This window comes from Lepidochelys olivacea (assembly GCF_965140295.1).
Source record: "Lepidochelys olivacea isolate rLepOli2 genome assembly, chromosome: 7".
NCBI classification, from domain to species: domain Eukaryota; kingdom Metazoa; phylum Chordata; order Testudines; family Cheloniidae; genus Lepidochelys; species Lepidochelys olivacea.
The window spans coordinates 50874028-50894610 of record NC_140417.1 but is presented as its reverse complement, the minus strand read 5'-3'; the positions used below and the strand labels follow the sequence as shown (position 1 = coordinate 50894610).

Here is a 20583-nt window from a genome sequence, read left to right as displayed (position 1 = left end):
CCATCTCCCATCACTCACCTGGGGCAGAGGACCCCCCTCCTGACTTTGCCCTTGGCCCCTCTCTTCGCTCTGGCGGTGAGTCTGGATCCACTTGCCCATCCTGCTGCCTGTTCATAGTGCCACCTCTCTGCTATGCCAACATCTGCATAGACCTGCTGCCCTTCATCTAGGGCCAGACAGTGGCTGAAGCTCAGGCTGGCCAGGAGCAAGCTGCTCTTTTTTTATGGACCCCACCCAGTGATACACAAAAGCCTTATAGTGCCACTGCCTGTCCCCACTCTCCTCCCTGCCCAAACAGCTCCAGCTGACTCAGCCCAGCTGTGGTCCATGCACCAAGTATCCTGCCAATGAGGCAGCACTAGCTGCTGACAGCAGGGCTGGGGAAATCTTGCTTTCTGCTGTCACAAAGTGGAAATTTTCTGCAGTTTTTCTGATGCCTGTGCATGCATCAGTTTCCCTCTGGACTTCACATCCACAGGGTGGCACTGCAAAGGGGCTGAAATACCACTCTTGGGACAGAGCAGGAGTCATGAGCAGCAGGGTCAGTGAACTGCCTGGAGGACCTGGAAAGAAAATGGGAGCCCCAGGAATGGCACAATTAACTCCCAGCCCTGGGAGGCCGACAGGTGGGGCGTCTGAAGTCAGCCTGGCCCTGAGGGCACTGGCCCAAGATGTCAGGGGTAAGAGCCGACTCAGCAGCACTCACCTGGGGCAGAGCCAACACCTGCCTGCAGGGCACCATGGCTGGGTGAAGCTGTCTCAGCCTTAGCTGGTCCCGGTGAGTCAGAGATCCTGCTCTGACTGGACAAGGCTGCCGGGTGTCACTGCCAACACTGGCTGTGGGCTGGGAGGGTGAGGGTGAAAGTCTCCCCCAGGCTTCTGGCTCAGCAGGACAGGGTGGGCAGGCGGCGGTGAGAATGTGTGGCCTGCCCTGGCAGATGAGGGGGGGACCTTGGGTGCTGGCCACTGAGGGGTTCCTCCAGGGCTTGATCCTAGAGCAAGGGCTGTGAGGCACCCCACAAGGGGTAGGCTTACAGGATGGGCTGTTCGCAAGGTGCAGGTGGAGTGTAAAGCCAGCCAGCCAGGTGAGGGGAGAGCGAGTACTGGCACACCTCCCACCTTCCTCCCCCAGGGCCCTTCCCAGTTCTGCAGGAGGGGCGCTGGTGGCTCCTCCTCCCCCACCCTAGCCCCACAGCCTGCTAGTGAAGGGGGCCCCCCGCTGCAGTGGAGACCCATCCCCTCCCCCCAGGGGCACGCTACGCCCTCAGGGACACAAGATGAGCAGTGGGTTTATTGGATGCAGGTTACAGGGCTCGGGCAGAGGCGAAGCCCAGCCTCTGTCAGCATTGCAGGTGCTGGAGCAGCCAGAGCGCCATGTTCATAAAGCCATCGGCCTCAGCCTCGACGCCAGAGAGCGCATGGCTGTTCCTGGGGTACAGCAGCAGCCTGTGGAGAAGGAGAGGACTTGGTAAGGTACCCTGTAACCAGCTCTCCAGGACCCCCCCACACATATACCTGGGCATGGACCAGGACCCCTTGCCACCTCTCCAGAGACCCCCCCACCCATCAAGAAATGCACCAGGACCCCGCACCTGCTCCCCCAGGACCCCTGCACCAGGACCATCCCAGCCATTTGGGATGTACCAACTCCTCGCAGCCATCTGAGCCTCCAGCCAGCTTCCCTCCTACAACTCCAGCTTCCCCCCGCCCCAGTGATCTGCTCCCTCCCTTGGTGCCAGCCTGTTCCATTGGTGATCCCAGCCCCACTGGCCTTGTTGCACCTGAGCACCCAACTTGTCCTCCCTCCCGCCCCAGCCATGGCCCCTGCACCAATCAGTTCTCTCCTCCCAGCTGATCCCCATGTCCTGCCCCCCGCAGGCTCACCGTGCAGGGACGCCCCTGGCCTTGAGAGCACGGTAGTACTCCAGCCCCTGTTTGGGGGGGACACGCCTGTCCTCTTCTCCCAGCATCAGAAGCACAGGTGCCCGGACCTGGGGGAAGAGCAGGGCAGAGATCTGGGTCCCACAGCCAGCACTAGGGGACCCACACCATAGAATAGAATATTAAGGTTGGAAGGGACCTCAGGAGGTCATTTAGTCAAACCCGCTGCTCAAAGCAGGACCGATCCCCAACTAAATGATCCCAGACAGGGCTTTGTCAAGCCTAACATTAAAAACCTCTAAGGAAGATGTGGCAAAATGGGACTGTTCTTAATGTTTCCTCTGAATACTGTAGGGGTGCCTCAATTTCTCTTATGCATTTCTTAAGGGAGTGTAATTGTTGCAGAGCAAAGGGCCAGGGTACATAAATGGCCGACTGTTTCCTGGCAACTGATGGCCTGGGCCCTTCCCCCTCTGCAAAGTGATAGCTAAAAGGTTGGAGAACAAAGGAATCAGGTGACCACCCCCCTGTGACGGGTTCCCCAGAATGCAGTCTAGAACTGTGGTACTGCTGACCCCGTCTTACCAACCTGGGTTCCCTCTCACATTGTGATGCTGTGACAAACTGCAAACCTCTCCAGGTCCTGCACTCACACAACCATCCACAGGCAGGGACACACCTAGCTGAGTTACATGAATGCTTTTGTAAGCCACTCGTGATCCAACAACAGAGAGGCTCCAGCCAATTCCTCCCAGCTCCCCAACCTAGGATCCCGGGGCTGTACTGTCTTGCCCTGGTCAGAAGCTTGACCAGTCTCTGAGCAGGGGTTGGGGTCTATGAGCAGGGGGGTGGGGTCCATACCTGGGCGACGTACTGCATGGGTGACATGTGGAGCATCTCTGCCCAGTGGGAGGCATCCGGTAGGGTGTCGGGCGCATAGGGGAAGCCGGCCTCAGTCAGACACCTGCAGAGGAGACAGAGCCCGGCTCAGGGCAGGATCCAGGTTGCACCTGGTGCAGGGGGTGGGGAGGGTCTTAGCCCCAGGCACTCACCAGTCTGGGATGTCGGTGCTGCTGATCATGGAGGCCATGTTGATGACCGGGTTCCTTGCCACACAGGCCTGGTAGGTGCCTGGGTACTGACCGATGAGGTGGCAAGCGAGGAAGCCCCCATGTGAGCCACCCACTAGTGCCACACGCGCCGAGTCTAGGGGCTCCTCCTGCAGCACCCGCTCCACACAATACTGCAATGGGATGAGAGGGGCAGTGCCATGGGGCAGCCAGGGCACCAGGGCCTGAGACAGGGCAGCCTCAGGGCAGGGTGGGAAGCCAGGGCAGTCTCAAGGAGGGGGCAGCCAGGGCCTGGAAGGGATCGCCCAGGGAGGGGACAGGGGGGCAGGGCTGGGATGGGGCCAGGACCTGACAAGCTGGCTGAGCCCATCTCCCCCTACCAAGTCCCTGGGCGGAAGGTGCCCAGAGGGAGCAGCCTGGTCTCCTGGCTGTGGGTCACACACTGTCCCAGCCCCTGCAGGGCAGCTGGGGGGGGGAGGGGGAAGCCACTACCTGCACGTCTTTGACATCCTGGCAGCCCACGTGCCCGGGCAGGGAGGCGACGCTGTCCTGGCCAAAGCCCAGCGAACCGCGGTAATTCACTGTGGGAGAGAGTTCAGCATGATGGGAGAGTGCCTGACAGCCCCCCAGCAACAGGGGTTCACAAGGGTACAGGGTTGGCCTGCCACAGCTAGCCCCCTGCCATGCTCTGGGAGCAGGGTGCCGCCAGGAGACCCCACCCCTGGCCAAGGGGCACACAGCTGCAGGCCTGCAACCCAGGGTGAAGGGAAAGCAGCTGAGTACTGTGGGGCTGGGTTGGCCCGGGGACTGCGCCCTCCTGCTGGCTGTCCCAGGGATGCTGATGGTGCCCGGGCCCTGCCCTGAATGGCCATCCCCATGTTGGTGCTGCATTCTGGGAGCTCAGCCTCCCTGTGCCGTGGCCCAGATGTGCCCTCAGCCCTCTCCAGGGGCTCCAGGGCACCCTCAGAGTAAGCCTTGGCCCAGCAGTTCCTCCCCAGGGTGCCGTGCCCAGGGAGCTGGCAGGGGCCAAGCATGGCCAGGCCTAGGGAGCCCATAGCCACTTCACCAGGCTTTGGCTGCACCATGCCTGCTCCCGTGGCTCTGGCAGGACTCACCCAGGAGCACGGCGAAGCCGATCCTGCAGAGCACCGCGGGGTACAGCATCCAGCTGGCCGTGCAGACAGAGTGTGGGCCTCCTGCAAGGTGAGGGCAGAGGGGTGAGGGGCTGGACCATGGGGCAGAGTCCAGAGGGAAGGGGCTCATAGCATGTGTGTAGTGTAATTGTTGGGATGTGGTGTCTGGCAGGGACGGGGAGGAGCTGGGTGAGCAAAGTGATTGAGCTGCTAGGCTCCCCCAACACACGATTGCCTTGAACAGAGGCTTTCAGGGAAGCATGGACCAGGGGGCATCTGCTGGCCCCAATCACTCCCTGAATGGCGAATGAACGATACCGTTGGCACAAGGGATTGGTTGGGAACCGGGGACAAGACGCTCAACACAGTGACAGAGCTCTGGGGACCAGGGCAAAACTGGAAACAGAGGCCCCCCCAACCCTCCAAAACAATTACCATGGGGACAAAAGAGTAAAAGAAGAGGGAAGGGGCTGTGGGGTCGGAGGGCCCAGGCCTGTGGGGTGGCTATGATCCCTGTGTGGTGGCTGTGCGCCCCTTGGGGCTGAGGGGTCTAGGCCTTTGGGGTGGCTGTGCTCCCCGCGGGGCTGAGGGGTTTGGGGGCCTAGGCCCGTGGCATTGCTGTGCTCCCTGTGGGGCTGGGTAGACTCTGACCTGCATGCAGCTGGGGGACAGTTCTCGGTCCCACCTCTCCCTGAGCTCTGTCCCTGCCATGCAGGGAACGGCATCCCCACACTGACCCTGCTCCAGACTCAGCCCAGTGGGTGCTGCCAGGCCGCTGTGATGACGCCAGCAGTGCCGAGGGTGGGATCTGGGCCTGGGCAAGCAGGGACGTGGCTCCCTGCACTATCAATAGCAGGTGCCAAAGCCGAGTGAGGCTGCCACCCCATATGCCAGGCTGCAGAGCCTCACTCAGATCTGACCTGATCGCCCCTCATCTTCCTAGGGACTGATGCAAGCTGCCTAGGGAGGGACTCTCCATGGACATGACCACCAGGGCAGAACCTTGCCCCCAACCCAAACCCAGAGGGACCCGCCTGTCAGTGTCAGGCGCTGGTTGGGTTGGGGCCGCTCCCCTTCCCCTGCCATGGGGCTGGCATTGTGGCTGCTGGCGAATGCCCCCTTGCCTGGGGGGGTGGGGCATGTGCCTGGGAGTCAGAGTCCAGTGAAGGGGCAGTGGCCTGCAGCTGCCATGACAACCCCATGGGACAGGAGGGCAGCTGGCCCCACAGCAGGAGGGGAACAGCTGCAGATAGGCAGGCATGGGGAGCCCCAGGGCAAGGTGGCAGCACTGACAAGGGTCGGGGAGAGCCAGATCTGACAGCACAACACTCGGCTCTAGCTTCATAATTAGGCCTAATCAGACCTACACAGTCTGGGAGGGTGGGGGTCCCTGTGGTGGGGGGGCCGGGGGGAGAAGGGAGGGGCACGCCAGGCAGGGGTCTCACCATGGGGCATGACCACCAGGGGCAGCTTCCTCAGCCCTAGCCCCTTGCTGGGCTGCAGCAGGATGGCTTCGAAATCAATACCCTCTGCAAAGGAAGAGTGTGATGTCAGCGTCAGCGCCAGCCCCCAGAGCCCAGCCCCGCACCCCCGACGGCACTCACTGTACTGCGGATTCTCCTGATCCGGGGGGGGCTGCAGGGGCCGGATCACCCAGCTGATCTCCGGGATGGGGGTCACATCCTCCAGACATACCCAGTGCACCTGGGCCTCCCGCCCGGCCCCGGGGAGGAAGGCCACCTTCTGCCAGGGGAAAGAGCCCATCAGTGGCAGGCGCAGCATGCTCGGGGAGTGGGGGCATGACCCAAGGGGGGCCAGGATGCTCGGGCGGGGGCCTTTGCAGACATCTTCTGGCAGCATTTGGGGAGGAAATGGCTGCAGCTGGAATGGGGGCGTTGACAAGGAGAGACTGACAGCATTGACCGAATAGGCAACCTGCATGCAGCCCCAGTACCTGCAGTCCCTGCTAGTTCAGCCCTGGGCTCCACCCCACAGCTCTGCTGGTGCCCCTCACTCCTGCCCCACTGCCCCCTGCTAGCCCAGCCCTGGGCTCCACCCCCCAAGCTCTGCTGATGCTCCATACTCCTGTCCCACTGTCCCCTGCTAGCCTGGCCCTCGGCTCCATCACCCAGCTCTGCTGGTGCCCCTCACGCCTGCCCCACTGCTCCCTGCTAGCCCAGAGCCTGAGCAGGGTGATGCTTTGGGATGCTGGCTGGGGTATGGTGTGGATGCAGCCAGTAAATTTTTATTCCTGAGTCTGCGTGTGGGGTGAAAGGTCACGGCACAGTCTCCCTCCCCAGCCCATATCCCTTACCAGTGTTGGGGGGCAGCTGGGGGTCGAGAACCTGGCCACCAGGAGATCCCGGTCAATGGTGAGGAGAGACCAGCTGCCCAGGGGGGCGCCTGCAAAGGGACAGATGCCCGGGTCACGGTCTGGAGCTCACAGGAGGAGTCTGGGAGCAGCAGGGCTCCCAGCCCCTCCCACCAGGCATCCAGGGACACCGTGAGCAGAGCAGGCTGCCGGGTACTTACCCAGCGTCAGGGAGGTCACGCTGCCACTCAGAGTCTCCACCACAAGCAGCTCCTAGGAGGACACCAAGAGCTTCGTCAGAGCCAGGTAGGGCCCAGCACGCCCCCAGCCCCTCTGCTCAGGGCTGGCCTGGGCCCCGGGCTCTGCATATGCCCGCAGGCAGCACAGCTGTGGGACTGCCCTGCCCCAGTCCCTGACCCCAGTACCTGCCGGCTGCGCTGAGCGGTGTCCAGCACGACTCTCTGGCTATCGGCTGCCCAGCACAGGCCAGGCAGTGCTGGGCAATAGATCCCTGTGAACGTTCCTGCAAGGAGAGGGCCCCAGGTTCAGCGCACTGCCCCCTGCACATCAGCCAGGCTGGCACAGGGCACTCGCACCAATGGCCAGCAACAGGGAACCAAGCTTCTCACGCAGCTCCTGTTCAGCCTCCTGCCCACACAGCTCTGCCAGTGCCCCTCACTCCCGACTCGCAGCCCCTGCTAGCCCAGCCCTGGGCTGCCCCCCAGCTCTGCCAGCGCCCCTCTCTCCTGATCCACAGCCCCCTGCCCCCCCCAGCTCTGCCAGCACCCCTCACTCCCAAAACGCAGCCCCTCCTGGTCCCAGCAGCTCTGGCCCCTCCTGAGCAGACAGCGCCAGATCCCTGGGTGTTCAGCCTGTCTCATCATCCCGCTGCCCAGCTCCTCCCTCGTCCCCAGTGAACCTGGCCGACTACTCACCCTGGCTGTGCCGGGACACGACATCCAGTGCGGTGGAGGTGACCTTCGTGTACCAGTCGTACTGCAAGAGACGGCCGCCTGGCACTCAGGGGCAGCAGCGTGGGGCTCTGTTCTGCAATGTTGCCCCTTCCCTTCTGGGGGATCCAGGGCAGGGCTGGTGGCTGCTCATGGGAAGGCCCAGCGTGCTGGGGAGCCTGACCTGGGTTAGCTAGACCCCAGCAGGCCTGTCCCAGCTCCCCCCGGGCACCCAAGGGAGCAGCAGCGCTGTGCCATAGGCACCTTCCGGTGCCTTATTGGGGGGATGATAGGTGTGACCCTGTGGGGAGCAGGGGGCACCAGCAGAGTGAGCAGGGCCAGGCCCAAGTGTCAGGGCGACATGCCCAGGGAAGAGGATTCTCGTTGTGCCGCTGCGTGCACAGACTTTCGGCTATGGCAGCACAGGCTGCTGAAGAAGCCCAAGCACCAGGCCTATGCAGTGCGACTGAAGGCTGGCTCCCAGCAGGAAGTGCCCCTGGAAGACATGGCCCACACGGCCTTGGCTGGGCCCCAGAGAGCCTGACACCCAACCCCTGGCATTGGCTCCCCAACCTGGTGGAACCCACTCACCACGCGAAGGCGGCTGCACTGCTGGTGGGGCCCGAGTGCGCTGTTCTCCAAGTACACAATGCGGCACTGGTCAGGGCTCAGGCGTGGGGACCACACAGCTTTAGTGTCGTCTGACAGCAGCTCTGCAGAGGGATGGAGAAGAGTGTGAGCACAGGCAGGATAGGGGGGCAATCATGGCGGAGGATGGGCAGGTGGGCAGGGCAGAGGTCAGGCTGAACAGGGGCAGGCCAGACGGGGGCATGGGGACATGCAGAACAGGGGACATACAGGCAGGACAGGGGCACATGGGCAGGACAGGGGGCACAGGCAGAGCAGGGGACCCGGGGGCAGGGCGCAGGCAGGATGAGGGGACGAGGCCAGGGCAGGGAGCACATGGGCAGAGCGTGGACTGCGGGCAGGATGGGGGCACATGGGCAGAACAAGGACCGTGGGCAGGGCAGCGGGCACAAGGGTAGGGCATGGCATGGGCAGACCGGGGGGCACATGGGCAGAGTGGGGACCACTGGCAGGGCAGGGGACATCCAGGCAGGGGGCAAGCATACAGGCAGGGAACAGGCAGGACAGGAGGCATACAGGCAGGGCGGAGACCGTGGGCAGGGCAGGGGGTATGCAGGTAGGGCAGGGGGTATGCGGGCAGGGCGCAGGCAGGATGAGGGCATGTGGGGAGAGCAGGGACCGCTGGTAGGACGTGGGAAGAATAGAGGCATGTGGGCAGAGCGGGGACCGCGGGCAGGGTGGGGTGTGGGTAGGGTGGGTGGCACACAGCCAGACCGGGGACCGTGGGCTGGGCAAGGGGCACACAGGCAGGGCAGGTGGAGAACGGGGGCACATGGGCAGAGTGGGGACTGTGGGTGGGGCAGGGGGCACATGGGCAGTGTGGGGCACGGGCTGAATGGGAGGCGCGCAGGCAGGGCGCAGGCAGGATGGGGTCACATGGGCGAGGCGGGGACCACTGGCAGGGCGGAGTGCGGGCAGGGCACAGCAGGACGGTGTTTCATGGGCATAGTGGGGACCCTGGACAGGGCAGGGGGCATGCAGGTAGGGCAAGGGGCACATGGACATACCCGCAGGTAGGATGGGGGTACATGGGCAGAATGGGGACCATGAGAAGGGCAGGGGGCATGTGGGCAGGGCGCAGGCAGGACAGAGACATGTGGGCAGAACAGGGGCAGGGGGCACACAGGGAGGGCACAGGCAGGTAGGGGGCATGCGGGCAGGGCACTGGCTCAGAAAGCAGCAGCGACTCACCACACCTCGCTCCCATCAGGTCCACATAGAACAGCGCTGACCTGGGAACCAGAGGAGGGCAGCCGTCACTGCACGGGCCCCATAGCTTCCCCACAACTGCCCAACCCTCCTGCCCTACACCCGATAGGAGTGGCCAGCCCAGCCCCCACTCCTCCCCCTCCAGATGGCCCCTGCTCCCAGCTGGCAGATCAGAGCTGTGGCTCCTCAGGCTGAGTCTGGCAGCCCCAGCCCCACAACAGCCCGTCCCTTTGCAGTGGTCTCCTTCAGAGGAGGCTGCAGCAGATGCCCGCAAGCTGGGGCCAGCTCTCAGAGCAGGGCTGGGTCAGGCCCAGTCCGGCCTTCTGCCCTAGCAGAACAGCCCCAGCCCAAAGGTGCCTCAAAGGGCATTTCCCCGAGGGACATGGCTCCACACCTGGGAATGGGGAGGCCCCTCTCCCCAGCGCTCAGGAAGGGGCAGCTGGCAGCAGCACAGGGCACTCACCTGCGGTTGGTGCAGTGCCGCAGGCCCAGGCGGAAGGGCTCATGCCACCAGCCTATGAACACCACACCCGTGTCGCCAGGGGACCAGAAGGCCTGCAGGCAAAGTGGGAGAGCGCCAGTGAGCAAGAGGGGTGGGGAAAGAGAAGGTGGGAGGAGAACCTGGTGAGGGGGGAAGAGTGTCGGAGGGGGCGCAAGAGCAGCTAGAAACTCTCCCGCTCTGTTTAAGGGAATGAAGCAATGAGCAGTGCCCTCCCGAGATCCAAACCAGGGCCCCGTCCTACCGGCTGGCATCCTGGGGCACAGGTTCCCCTGCTGAGGCACATCAGCCCCTCATGGAAACTGGGTGACCTGTGGGTGCTGGCAGGGGCAGCTTGCATCAGAGGGAACAGGTAGAGAGGTGTTTGGGGGCTGTTTTGGGCTGCCAGCGGGTGCCAGTCAGGTACTGCCAGTGCCTGGCTCCCCACGCCTGCGCTGACCTGCCCAGGGGAGATGTGCTCCGGGATACCCTCCAGCACCGAGACATTGCCGCTCTCCACATCCAGTATGCACAGGGCTGGGATGCTCTTGCCCACCAGTGCCTCGCCCCAGTCGTCATGGTACACGAACTGCTCCCCCTGGAACACAGAGCCATGAGTGCCCCCTCCCCTGGGACACCCCCCAACTCTCCTGCTTTCTGGGGCAGGACAGCCCTGTGCCTCAGATACAGGGCAGATCTGGCTCTTTACATTGCCAGAGCCCACAGGAATGCCATCTCCTGCCCCACAGGCCCAGTGTGTGGGGGATGGGCAGGCTCAGCATCCACTAGGGAAGCATGGCACAGCACTCAGCAACAGAGCTGGGAGTTCTGCTCAGGGCCCTAGCACCATGCCCGACTTTCTGACCAGTTGTGGGGGTGGGACGAATGGCCCACCCACAGCTCCAACTCGCGATCTCCAGCTGCGCCCCACACACCTTGACAGCCTTGTCTCGTCTCTCATCAGCACAGTTGCTGCTCAGCTCCGGGGTTCTGCTCTGGAAGAAGGACTCGGCCTTGGGCCGTTTCCTCTCAGCCACGTAGAGCAAGTGGGTCTCCGAGTGCGACCAGGACAGGCAGCCAAACTGATCTGGGGAAGTTTGATCAGACCCTGTTGGGCAGCATGGCCCAGTGCCCCCACCACAGGCCCTGGGGACCCCCTTCACCGACCCTACCCTCCCCCACCTGGCCAGACGGCTGCAGGGCCCCCTTCACCGCCCTCCGCACGCCCGGCCAGACGGCCACAGGGCCCCCTTGGCCACCCTCCCATCCCCATATCCTGCCCTGCCCCACCCCCTCCCCCAATTCCCTGCCAGCCAATGCAGGGAAAAAGGTGGATCCATAGGGACCCAGCCTCACCATCCTCATAGACATTGCCATGCTTCTCCAACACAGTCAGGTTGACGCTCTTCACTTTGCGATTTTGATCCCAGATCTGGAGGAACAAAAACATCAGGGGCCAGGCCCCAGGACTGTGGGGCCACAGGGCAGGTGGCAGGGGAATGGCAGCACAGGGCGGGGGGAACAGGTGACTGTGGTGGGTATTGCTGGCAACAGCTGCCAGCTGGGGTGGTAGTTTGCCTGGCTGCAGAGTGGGCAGCAGGGCCCCACCTTGCATGGGCTCGCTCCACCCATGAAGAGAAGGAGTGGGCTGGCCATGGCTCTGTCCATCCTGCCCCACACCAGCCCAGGATCCCACGAGGCTGGGCCCCAGTGTGCCATGAGCAATGCCTGGTAAACGCTGAGGGGAGAGCCACAAAGATTCCCACCCTAGTGGCCTGCTGGAACTACAGAGAACGGATCCCTCCACCCCAAAGCCAGGCCTGAGGAGGGGCCGTCAGCAGCAGGGGCTGGCAGGGGCCCCTTCCTTGAGTCCTGAGCACGGTCAGGCCAGGAAGGAACCTCGGCCCCAGACAGCAAGAATGCTGAGGGCTGCCCTCACTCTGCCCAGGGCTTTTCCCACAGTGTTAGTGGGCCCAGCCTCATATCGACTCACCTCAAGAAACTGCTTCTCCTCGCCTTTGCCAGGGCTGGCTTTCCGCAAGACGGCCTTAAGTGCCCCGCTGGGAGACTCCCTGCTCAGAAGCCTGCAGGGGGAGACAGGCTGGAGTGGGCCTGGGGGCATGGCATGGCCTGGGGACAGGAGAGGCATGGCCAGGGCTCAGGGAGTCCATAGGATCCTGGACCCACGTGCTAACTCACCCCACAGGGGTGTTGGGAGAGGTGGAGTTGGGGCCTGTTGTGATAACGGGGTCTGCAATTGAGCCTATGAGCTCAGTCGTGCAAGAGAGTGAACATTCCCAAGCTGTCACAGTGACCTGTTATCCAAAACGGAACAAGAAAATATGTACAAAGGTCCCCAAAGGACTGGGTGTTCCGGCCACACCTGGTAACCACGAGAAGGTGGGGACCAGAAATCAGTGGACCAAACCTGGAGTCGGAAATTTGGCCTAATTGGTGGTCAATGGGCTATTCCACCCCTCTGCCTTTGGAGGCTGGAAAACAAACAGATTTGGGGGGAAATGAGGTGTCATTAGAGGTTCTGGAACACATTGATAATCTAAACAGTAATAAGTCACCAGGACCAGATGGTATTCACCCAAGAGTTCTGAAGGAACTTAAATGTGAAATTGCAGGATTACTAACTGTAGTCTGTAACCTATAATTTAAATCAGCTTCTGTACCAAATGACTGGAGGATAGCTAATGTGATGCCAATTTTTAAAAAGGGCTCCAGAGGTGAACCTGGCAATTACAGGCTGGTAAGCCTCACCTCAGTACCGGGCAAACTGGTTGAAACTAGAGTAAAGAACAAAATTGTCAGACACATAGATTAACATAAGTTGTTGGGGAATAGTCAACATGGTTTTTGTAAAGGGAAATCATGCCTCACCAATCTACTAGAATTCTTTGAGGGGGTCAACAAGCATGTGGACAAGGGGGATCCAGTGGATATAGTGTATTTAGATTTTCAGAAAGCCTTTGACAAGGTCCCTCACCAAAGGCTATTAAGCAAAGTAAGCAGTCATGGGATAAGAGGAAAGGTCTCATGGGTTGGTAACTGGTTAAAAGATAGGAAACAAAAGGTAGGAATAAATGGTCAGTTTTCAGAATGGAGAGAGGTAAACAGTGGTATCCCCCAGGGGTCTGTACTGGCTCCAGTCCTATTCAACATATTCATAAATGTTCTGGGAAAAGGGGTAAACAGTGAGCTGGCAAAATTTGCAGATGATACAAAACTACTCAAGATAGTTAGGTCCCAGACAGACTGTGAAGAGCTACAAAAGGATCATAGAATCATAGAATATCAGGGTTGGAAGGGACCCCAGAAGGTCATCTAGTCCAACCCCCTGCTCAAAGCAGGACCAATTCCCAGTTAAATCATCCCAGCCAGGGCTTTGTCAAGCCTGACCTTAAAAACCTCTAAGGAAGGAGATTCTACCACCTCCCTAGGTAACGCATTCCAGTGTTTCACCACCCTCTTAGTGAAAAAGTTTTTCCTAATATCCAATCTAAACCTCCCCCACTGCAACTTGAGACCATTACTCCTCGTTCTGTCATCTGCTACCATTGAGAACAGTCTAGAGCCATCCTCTTTGGAACCCCCTTTCAGGTAGTTGAAAGCAGCTATCAAATCCCCCCTCATTCTTCTCTTCTGCACGCTAAACAATCCCAGCTCCCTCAGCCTCTCCTCATAAGTCATGTGTTCCAGTCCCCTAATCATTTTTGTTGCCCTTCGCTGGACTCTCTCCAATCTATCCACATCCTTCTTGAAGTGTGGGGCCCAAAACTGGACACAGTACTCCAGATGAGGCCTCACCAATGTCGAATAGAGGGGAACGATCACGTCCCTCGATCTGCTCGCTATGCCCCTACTTATACATCCCAAAATGCCATTGGCCTTCTTGGCAACAAGGGCACACTGCTGACTCATATCCAGCTTCAGGATCTCTCCGAACTGGGTGACTGGGCAACAAAATGGCAGATAGCATCAGAAGGGTAGCCATGTTAGTCTGTATCCACAAAAACAACGAGGAGTCTGGTGGCACCTTAAAGACTAACAGATTTATTTGGGCATAAGCTTTCATGGGTAAAAAACCCACTTCTTTAGATGCATGGAGTGAAAATTGTAGGCATAAATATACATTGGCACATGAAGAGAAAGAAGTTACCTTACATGTGGAGAACCAGTTTTGAAAGCCAATTCAGTCAGGGTGGATGTGGTCCACTCCCAATAATTGATGAGGAGGTGTCAATACCAAGAGAGGGAAAATTGCTTTTGCAGTGAGCCAGCCACTCCTAGTCGCTATTCAAGCCCAAATTAATGGTGTTAAGTTTTGAACTGTAGCTCTGCAATTTCTCTTTGAAGTCTGTTTTTGAAGTTTTTTTGTTGAAGAATGGCTACTTTTAAATCTGTTGAGGGAGACTGAAGTGTTCTCCTACTGGCTTTTGTATGTTACCATTCCTGATGACTGATTAGTGTCCATTTATCCTTTTACGTAGAGACTGTCTCCGGGTTGGCCAACGTACATGGCAGAGGGGCATTGCTGGCACATATCACATTAGTAGATGTGTAGGTGAATGAGCCCCTGATGGCGTCGCTAGAATAGATATGGGGACAGAGATGGCAATGGGGTTTCTTACAGTGATTGGTTCCTGGGTTAGTGTTTCTGTGGTGTGGTATGTAGTTGCTGGTTAGTATTTGCTTCAGGTTGGGGAGCTGTTTGTAAGCAAGGATTGGCCTACCTCCCAAGGCCTGTGAGAGTGGCAGATCGTTTTCCAGGATAGGTTGTAGATCGTTGATGATGTGCTGGAGAGGTTTTAGCCAGGGGCTGTACGTGATGGACAGTGGTGTTATTTTCTTTGTTGGGCCTGTCCTGTAGTAGGTGACTTCTGGGTACCTGTCTCGCTCTGTCAATCTGTTTCCTCACTTCCCCAGGTGGGTATTGTAGTTTTAAGAATGCTTGATAGAGATCTTGTAGGTGTTTGTCTCTGTCTGAGGGATTGGAATAAATGTGGTTGTATCTTAGGGCTTGGCTGCGTAGACAATGGATTGTGTGATGTGTCCTGGATAGAAGCTGGAGGCATGTAGGTAAGTATAGTGGTCAGTAGGTTTCCGGCATAGGGTGGTGTTTATGTGACCATCACTTATTTTCACTTTAGTGTCCAGGAAGTGGCTCTCTTGTGCAGACTGGTCCAGGCTGAGGTTGATGGTGGGGTGGAAATTGTTGAAATCCATGTGGAATTCTTCAAGGGCCTCCTTCCCATGGATCCTATGATGAAAATGTCATCAATGTAGCATAAGTAGAGGAGGGGTGCTAGGAGATGATAGCTGAGGAACTCCCTTCTCTTCATGTGCCAATATTTATTTATGCCTGTATCTGCAATTTTCACTTCATGCATCTGGAGAAGTGGTTTTTTACCCACGAAAGCTTATGACCAAATAAATCTATTAGTCTTTAAGGTGCCACCAGACTCCTCATTGTTAAAATGGCAGATGAAATTCAATTATGATAAATGCAAAGTAACGCATACTGGAAAACATAACCCCAACTATACATATAAAATGAGGAGTCTAAATTAGCTGTTACCACTCAAGAAAGAGATCTTCAAGTCATTGTGGATAGTTCTCTGAAAACATCCACACAATGTGCAGCGGCAGTCAAAAAAGCTAACAGAATCAAGGGAATCATTAAGAAAGGGATAGATAATAAAATGGAAAATATAATATTGCCTCTATATAAATCCATGGTACACCTACATCTTGAATACTGCGTGCAGATGTGGTCGCCACATCTCAAAAAAGATATATTGGAATTGGAAAAGGTTCAGAAAAGAGCAACAAAAATGATTAGGGGTATGGAACAACTGCCGTATGAGGAGATTAATCAAACTGGCACTTTCCAGCTTGGAAAAAAAGACGACTAAGGGGGGATATGATAGAGGTCTATAGAATCATGACTGGTATGGAGAAAGTAAATAAAGTTTAATTTACTCCTTCCCATAACACAAGAACTAGGAGCCACCAAATGAAATTAATAGGTAGCAGGTTGAAAACAAACAAAAGGAAGTATTTTTTTACACAACGCACAGTGAGTCTGTGGAACTCCTTGCCAGAGGATGTTGTGAAGGCCAAGACTATGACAGGGTTCAAAAGAGAACTAGATAAATCCATGGAGGATAGGTCCATCAATGGCTATTGGCCAGGATGGATGAGCAGTGATGGTGTCCCTAGACTGTTTGCCAGAAGCTGGGAATGGGTGACAGGGCAATCACTTGATGATTATCTGTTCTGTTTATTCCCTCTGCGGCACCTGGCACTGGCCACTGTGGGAAGACAGGATACTGGATTAGAAGAACCTTTGGTCTGACCCAGTATGTCCATTCTTATGTTCTTATGAAATTAGCCAGAGCAGCAACTGTCTGGCGACAACCACTGCAGTGAGCTTCACCATCGTGACTGGGTCTCCTTGGAACCTCCTGCTCCTGCGAGCTGCCCTGACCAGACCAGGCCAGGCCAAAGAGAGGGGTCCAAAGGCCAGCACCACTTCCATTGGCTTCGGCTGAATTGCAACCCCAGCTGGGACGTGAGACTTTCCCCCCCCCTCTCATTCCCCCTTGCGGCCTTTGCCCTCTCCACCTTTTTTCTCTTTCCTAGCCTTCTCTGTTTTCTTCCTAATTATTAAGAGTGTGGCTGAGCTGGCCATGCCTGCATACTTTGCAACACCACTGTAAGCCTGTAACTGAGCTAAAAGCACTACGCCAAACCGCCTCTTGCTAGTACGAGTTTGCCAGCTCTTGGGCATGGGCTGGGGCTGGGTTTCTCCAGCAGTGAGGTTGCAATGAAGTCAGCCCCAGAGACAGATGCTGAATCTCTCTTTTTGTTGTTCTTTTCTGCTCTATCTTTGGTGCGTTGGGCTTGTTGTCTTCTTAGCAAACAGGATCAGACTTGAGCAGTAGCAGTTACCCCAGTCCATCTCAACTCACTGCTTCTCTTTTCCCCAAACAGTTATTTACCAGCTATAACCCTGTCTACGAGACTGTCTGGCACGAGGAGCCCTCTCCTGCCAAAGGGAAAGGGAACATGGGGTGTTATTACGATGAAAGCCTGACTCAATCCCTTCCATTTCAAAAGCTTCAACTGTTTCCCTTCCTTTCTGGATGTTCAGTACAAGTTAAAGGGGTGTTTGCTGGGCTGTTTGCCCTGGGGCTATGCAAGCTGAGGTCTCCAGATCCTAAAGCCCAGGCCACGGTTAACACAGTTTATTGTTGGCCAGGGACTGGGTCATGTGAACCCTCTGTCTCCTGTATCCCGTCTAAACACACACCAGGACACAGCACAATGGAGAAGTGCTCCCAGCAGGCGCAGCAAAAGGCAGGGACAACAGGTTTGGCACATGGGGTTCCCCATTGCAAAGCTGGAGAAGCAGCAGGGGGCTAGAGGTGGCCCAGATACCTCCTCCAGGGGGTGGGAACAGGTGCAGCCAAGAGCCCCGCCCTCTGCTAATGGCCTTTTGCAGGCAACTGAGCCTGGAGCCCCCCAAGGACACAGAGGAGGGGACAGGGCAATGTAATGGCAGACTCTGCCTCCCCAACCAGTAGCCTGGGAGCTAGGGGCAATTCAGGGCTAGACATAAGGCCCCCAGGACATCCTCATCCCCGCACTCTGAGCAGGGGGCCTCTGCCAGGTGCAGAGCCACACTCTGGCTCTGTCCCTCCTGCTGGAGTCCCCAGCACCAGGGCAGGTGGCAACACAGCCCAAGCTCTTCCCCAGCTGCCCACATCCCATGGCAGGGCAGCCCCCACCTCCTGCCAACCACGCCCACATTGGGCAGCCAGCCAGGTCAGGCTCTAGCAGAGCTGTGGGGGTGGCGATGGGCACATGGTGGGTGCTGGCAAAGGCACAGGGCGGAGACACTCACTCTCCCTTGATCTCACTGCAGGTGCCCGAGGGGCCCGAGTACACAATGGCCTGGCTGTCATGGAAGATGAGATACTGGCGGCAGAACTTCACGCTCTCGGCTCTCTCCAGGTCCTGCTGAGACCACTCTGGAAGGAGAGGGCAGTCAGCTGCTGCCTGCCCCGGACCGGCACTGCTCCCCTCTCCTTTGGCCTTAGAGCAAAGATACCACATGGGATGGCCTGTGTGCAGAGCAGGGCACCTTGCCTGCCTGCACTCCTGGCACTTTCTATGCTACCTGCAAGCAGGCTGGGCTTGTGGCTAAGGCAGCAACTTAGGGCTCAGGAGATCTGGGCTCAACCCCAGCTCTGTGTGATCGTGGCCCAGCCCCTTATGGCTTGATGGTCAAGTGCACTTAGCACTTTGCAGCTGGGACGGGGGACATCTCTGAAAATCAGCTGTCACTGTCTGGGCCTCAGCTCCCCAGCTGGCACATGGGGACAGCAGTCAAGCTTCTGTCCCAGGAAGCTGGGGCCAGCCCTATCTGGGCACACTTCTCCCACCCCTCCAGTTGGAGAAAGGGAGCAAGTCACATGGCAATGGGCAGGTCCCAAGGCTCAGTCAGGCCTCTGAGTGGACAGAAGACAGAAGTCTGGAGAGCGGGGAGCAGTGGCTCAGGAAGCAGGGCTGGTCAGGTTAGGGAAGCCACGCGGAGGGCCGCGGAACCCTTAACTGGGGAAGGTCAGGACTGGAGGTGCTGTGGGATGCTGCTGTGACATGTGGAGCGAGCTGCAGGGATGGGAGGGCTGAGCCCAAGCCCAGGGAGCCTACCCAGGGGGTGGCATGCTGATCCGATGGGACCCAACAGCCACAAATCCCTTCACACATGTGAAGAGCCCCAAGCAGGGTCTTGGGGTGCTTTCCTCTGAGACTGACTCTTGGCAAGCAGACAGCCTGGGCCCATTGCCTCACCTCAGAGATGGGGAACTGGGGGGCCTCCCATGGCAAGGCCGAACCAAAGCTAGGAACAATGCAGCTGCCCTCTGCCCTCGGGGCCCCTCTGCCCTCCGCTCTCCCCGCACTGGGGCAGAGGGGCTTGGAACGCGCAGGGCGCAACAGAGTCGGTACCTGTATAGACATTGCAGTATTTGCCCCCATACTGAGTGGTGACCTCGGGCCCGATACAGGCACTGCAGAGCGAGGGGCACTGGCTGAGCTCGCGGTACAGCGCCGCTATCTCTTCCGGGCTCCTCAGCACCTGCGCAGGAAGGGCCCGTCAGCACAGGCAGGCTGGCAGTGGGCACCGAGTCGGGCACCGCGCAGCGGGGCAGGGAAGGACCAGGGCAGCGGGGAGCTCGCGGGCACGGAGGGCTGGGCGCAGAGCTCGGCACACCGCGGGCACGGACGCGGGTTCAGGGACGGGGAACGCAGCCTGGGGGCTGTGCGTGGGGGAAGGGGTCGTGGCCCTGTGGGTCACACAGAGGTCACGGCGGGGGGTGGAGCTTTCACCCGCAGTCCCTGCCCTGCCAACCAAGGCCCCTCCCGCGGGACTCTGCGGGAAGGCGGTGGACCCAGCCCCTCACCGGCGACTCCATGTCGCTGACGCTGCTCCGAACGCTGGGGATCCTGACGCGGCACTTCCGGCCCGGAGGACGGGGCCCCTACTGGCCAGGGTCCGGGCCGGCCCCGAGAGCGCTGCGCGCGCAGGGCGGGCGTGTCCCCGCTACCTGTCAACAGCGAGAGCGTGCGCCGGCCCCGCGCGGGGGCATCGGGCCAGACGTGGCGATGAACGGAACGCGGCCCCCCTTCGGAGCCCGGAGACCAGCCTGGGGGGTCGGCTAGGCACTGGAGGCAGGGGCGGGGCGGGGCGCTGCGCTGGCTGGGGGCAGAGCTGGAGGTGGGGCCGGGCTGGAGGAGACGGGGGGCGGGGCACCTGCGGGGACGGGGCTGGTGTTGGTGGGGCGCTGGCTGGGGGCAGGGCTGGGGGGGGGGGTGGGGCGCTCTGGGGGACGGGGCTGGTGTTGGTGGGGCGCTGGTTGGGGGCAGAGCTGGAGGAGACAGGGTCGGCGGGGCGGGGCACCTGCGGGGACGGGGCTGGTGTTGGTGGGGTGCTGGCTGGGGGCAGAGCTGGGGGGGGTGGGGCCGGGCTGGAGGAGACAGGGGGCGGGGCGGGGCGCTCTGGGGGACGGGGCTGGTGTTGGTGGGGTGCTGGCTGGGGGCAGAGCTGGGGGGGGGGTGGGGCCGGGCTGGAGGAGACAGGGTGGGGCGCTCTGGGGGATGGGGCTGGTGTTGGTGGGGTGCTGGCTGGGGGCAGGGCTGGGGGGGGGGTGGGGCCGGGCTGGAGGAGACGGGGCGGGGCGCTCTGGGGGACGGGGCTGGTGTTGGTGGGGTGCTGGCTGGGGGCAGAGCTGGGGGGGGGTGGGGCCGGGCTGGAGGAGACAGGGTGGGGCGGGGTGGGGCGCTCTGGGGGACGGGGCTGGTGTTGGTGGGGTGCTGGCTGGGGGCAGAGCTGGGGGGGGGGTGCTGGCGGGGCAAGGCGCTAGAGCCGAAGGCGGGGGGTAGGGCTGGCGGGGTGTGGGGGGGTGGGTCCGGCCTTGCGGCAGCCCCGAGGTGGGAGCTACTCGCGCACGCATCTTCCCTGGCCGCAGGGGGTCGCTCGGCTCACTGCTCTCCCGTGCCCTTGTAGTGTCGGGCTGCGACTCCGGGCCTTCCCCCCGCATTGCCAGCCAGTCTCTGCCCTGCTGGCCCAGCCGACAGGTGAGGCTGCCCTGGCAGCAGGATGGGTGACACCCCGGGAGCCCAGTATAGGTGCTGACGCTGTGGGTGGTCCGGGGCTGGCGCACCCATGGGGAAAATTTAGTGGGTACGCTGCACCCACCAGCACCCAAGCTTGCTGCTGCCTCGCCTCATCTCCTCCTTCTTCCTTGAGTGTGCAGCATCCCCGCTCCTCCGCCTACCTCCCAGCGCTTGCCCGCTTGCCGTAGAAAGCTCTGGGAGGAGGGGGAAT

At 59.7% G+C, this 20583-nt stretch overlaps 1 protein-coding gene across 4 annotated transcripts; it reads right to left on the bottom strand.

Annotated features, from left to right (window-relative positions):
- Nucleotides 1-1269: 1269 nt before the first annotated feature.
- On the bottom strand, nt 1270-19437 carry APEH (acylaminoacyl-peptide hydrolase). Of its 4 annotated transcripts, XM_084633230.1 has the most exons (23): nt 19160-19436; nt 18705-18834; nt 17599-17725; nt 11674-11764; nt 11037-11112; nt 10616-10767; nt 10141-10278; nt 9666-9757; nt 9185-9225; nt 7937-8058; nt 7331-7391; nt 6821-6918; nt 6617-6668; nt 6399-6487; nt 5689-5827; nt 5530-5613; nt 4067-4147; nt 3444-3532; nt 2934-3124; nt 2743-2845; nt 2471-2564; nt 1885-1991; nt 1270-1446 (listed from the first exon to the last, which is right to left on the bottom strand). In XM_084633230.1, the coding sequence occupies exons 1-23, from the start codon at nt 19169-19171 to the stop codon at nt 1396-1398; spliced, it is 2220 nt and encodes a 739-aa protein (XP_084489356.1). In that variant the 5' UTR covers nt 19172-19436; the 3' UTR covers nt 1270-1395. The 4 variants fall into 4 exon arrangements, with proteins under 4 accessions (XP_084489356.1, XP_084489358.1, XP_084489357.1 ...); XM_084633232.1 differs by lacking the exon at nt 10141-10278 and having other exon boundaries at nt 19160-19437; XM_084633231.1 differs by lacking the exon at nt 2471-2564 and having other exon boundaries at nt 19160-19434.
- Between the last annotated feature and the right edge of the window lie 1146 nt (nt 19438-20583).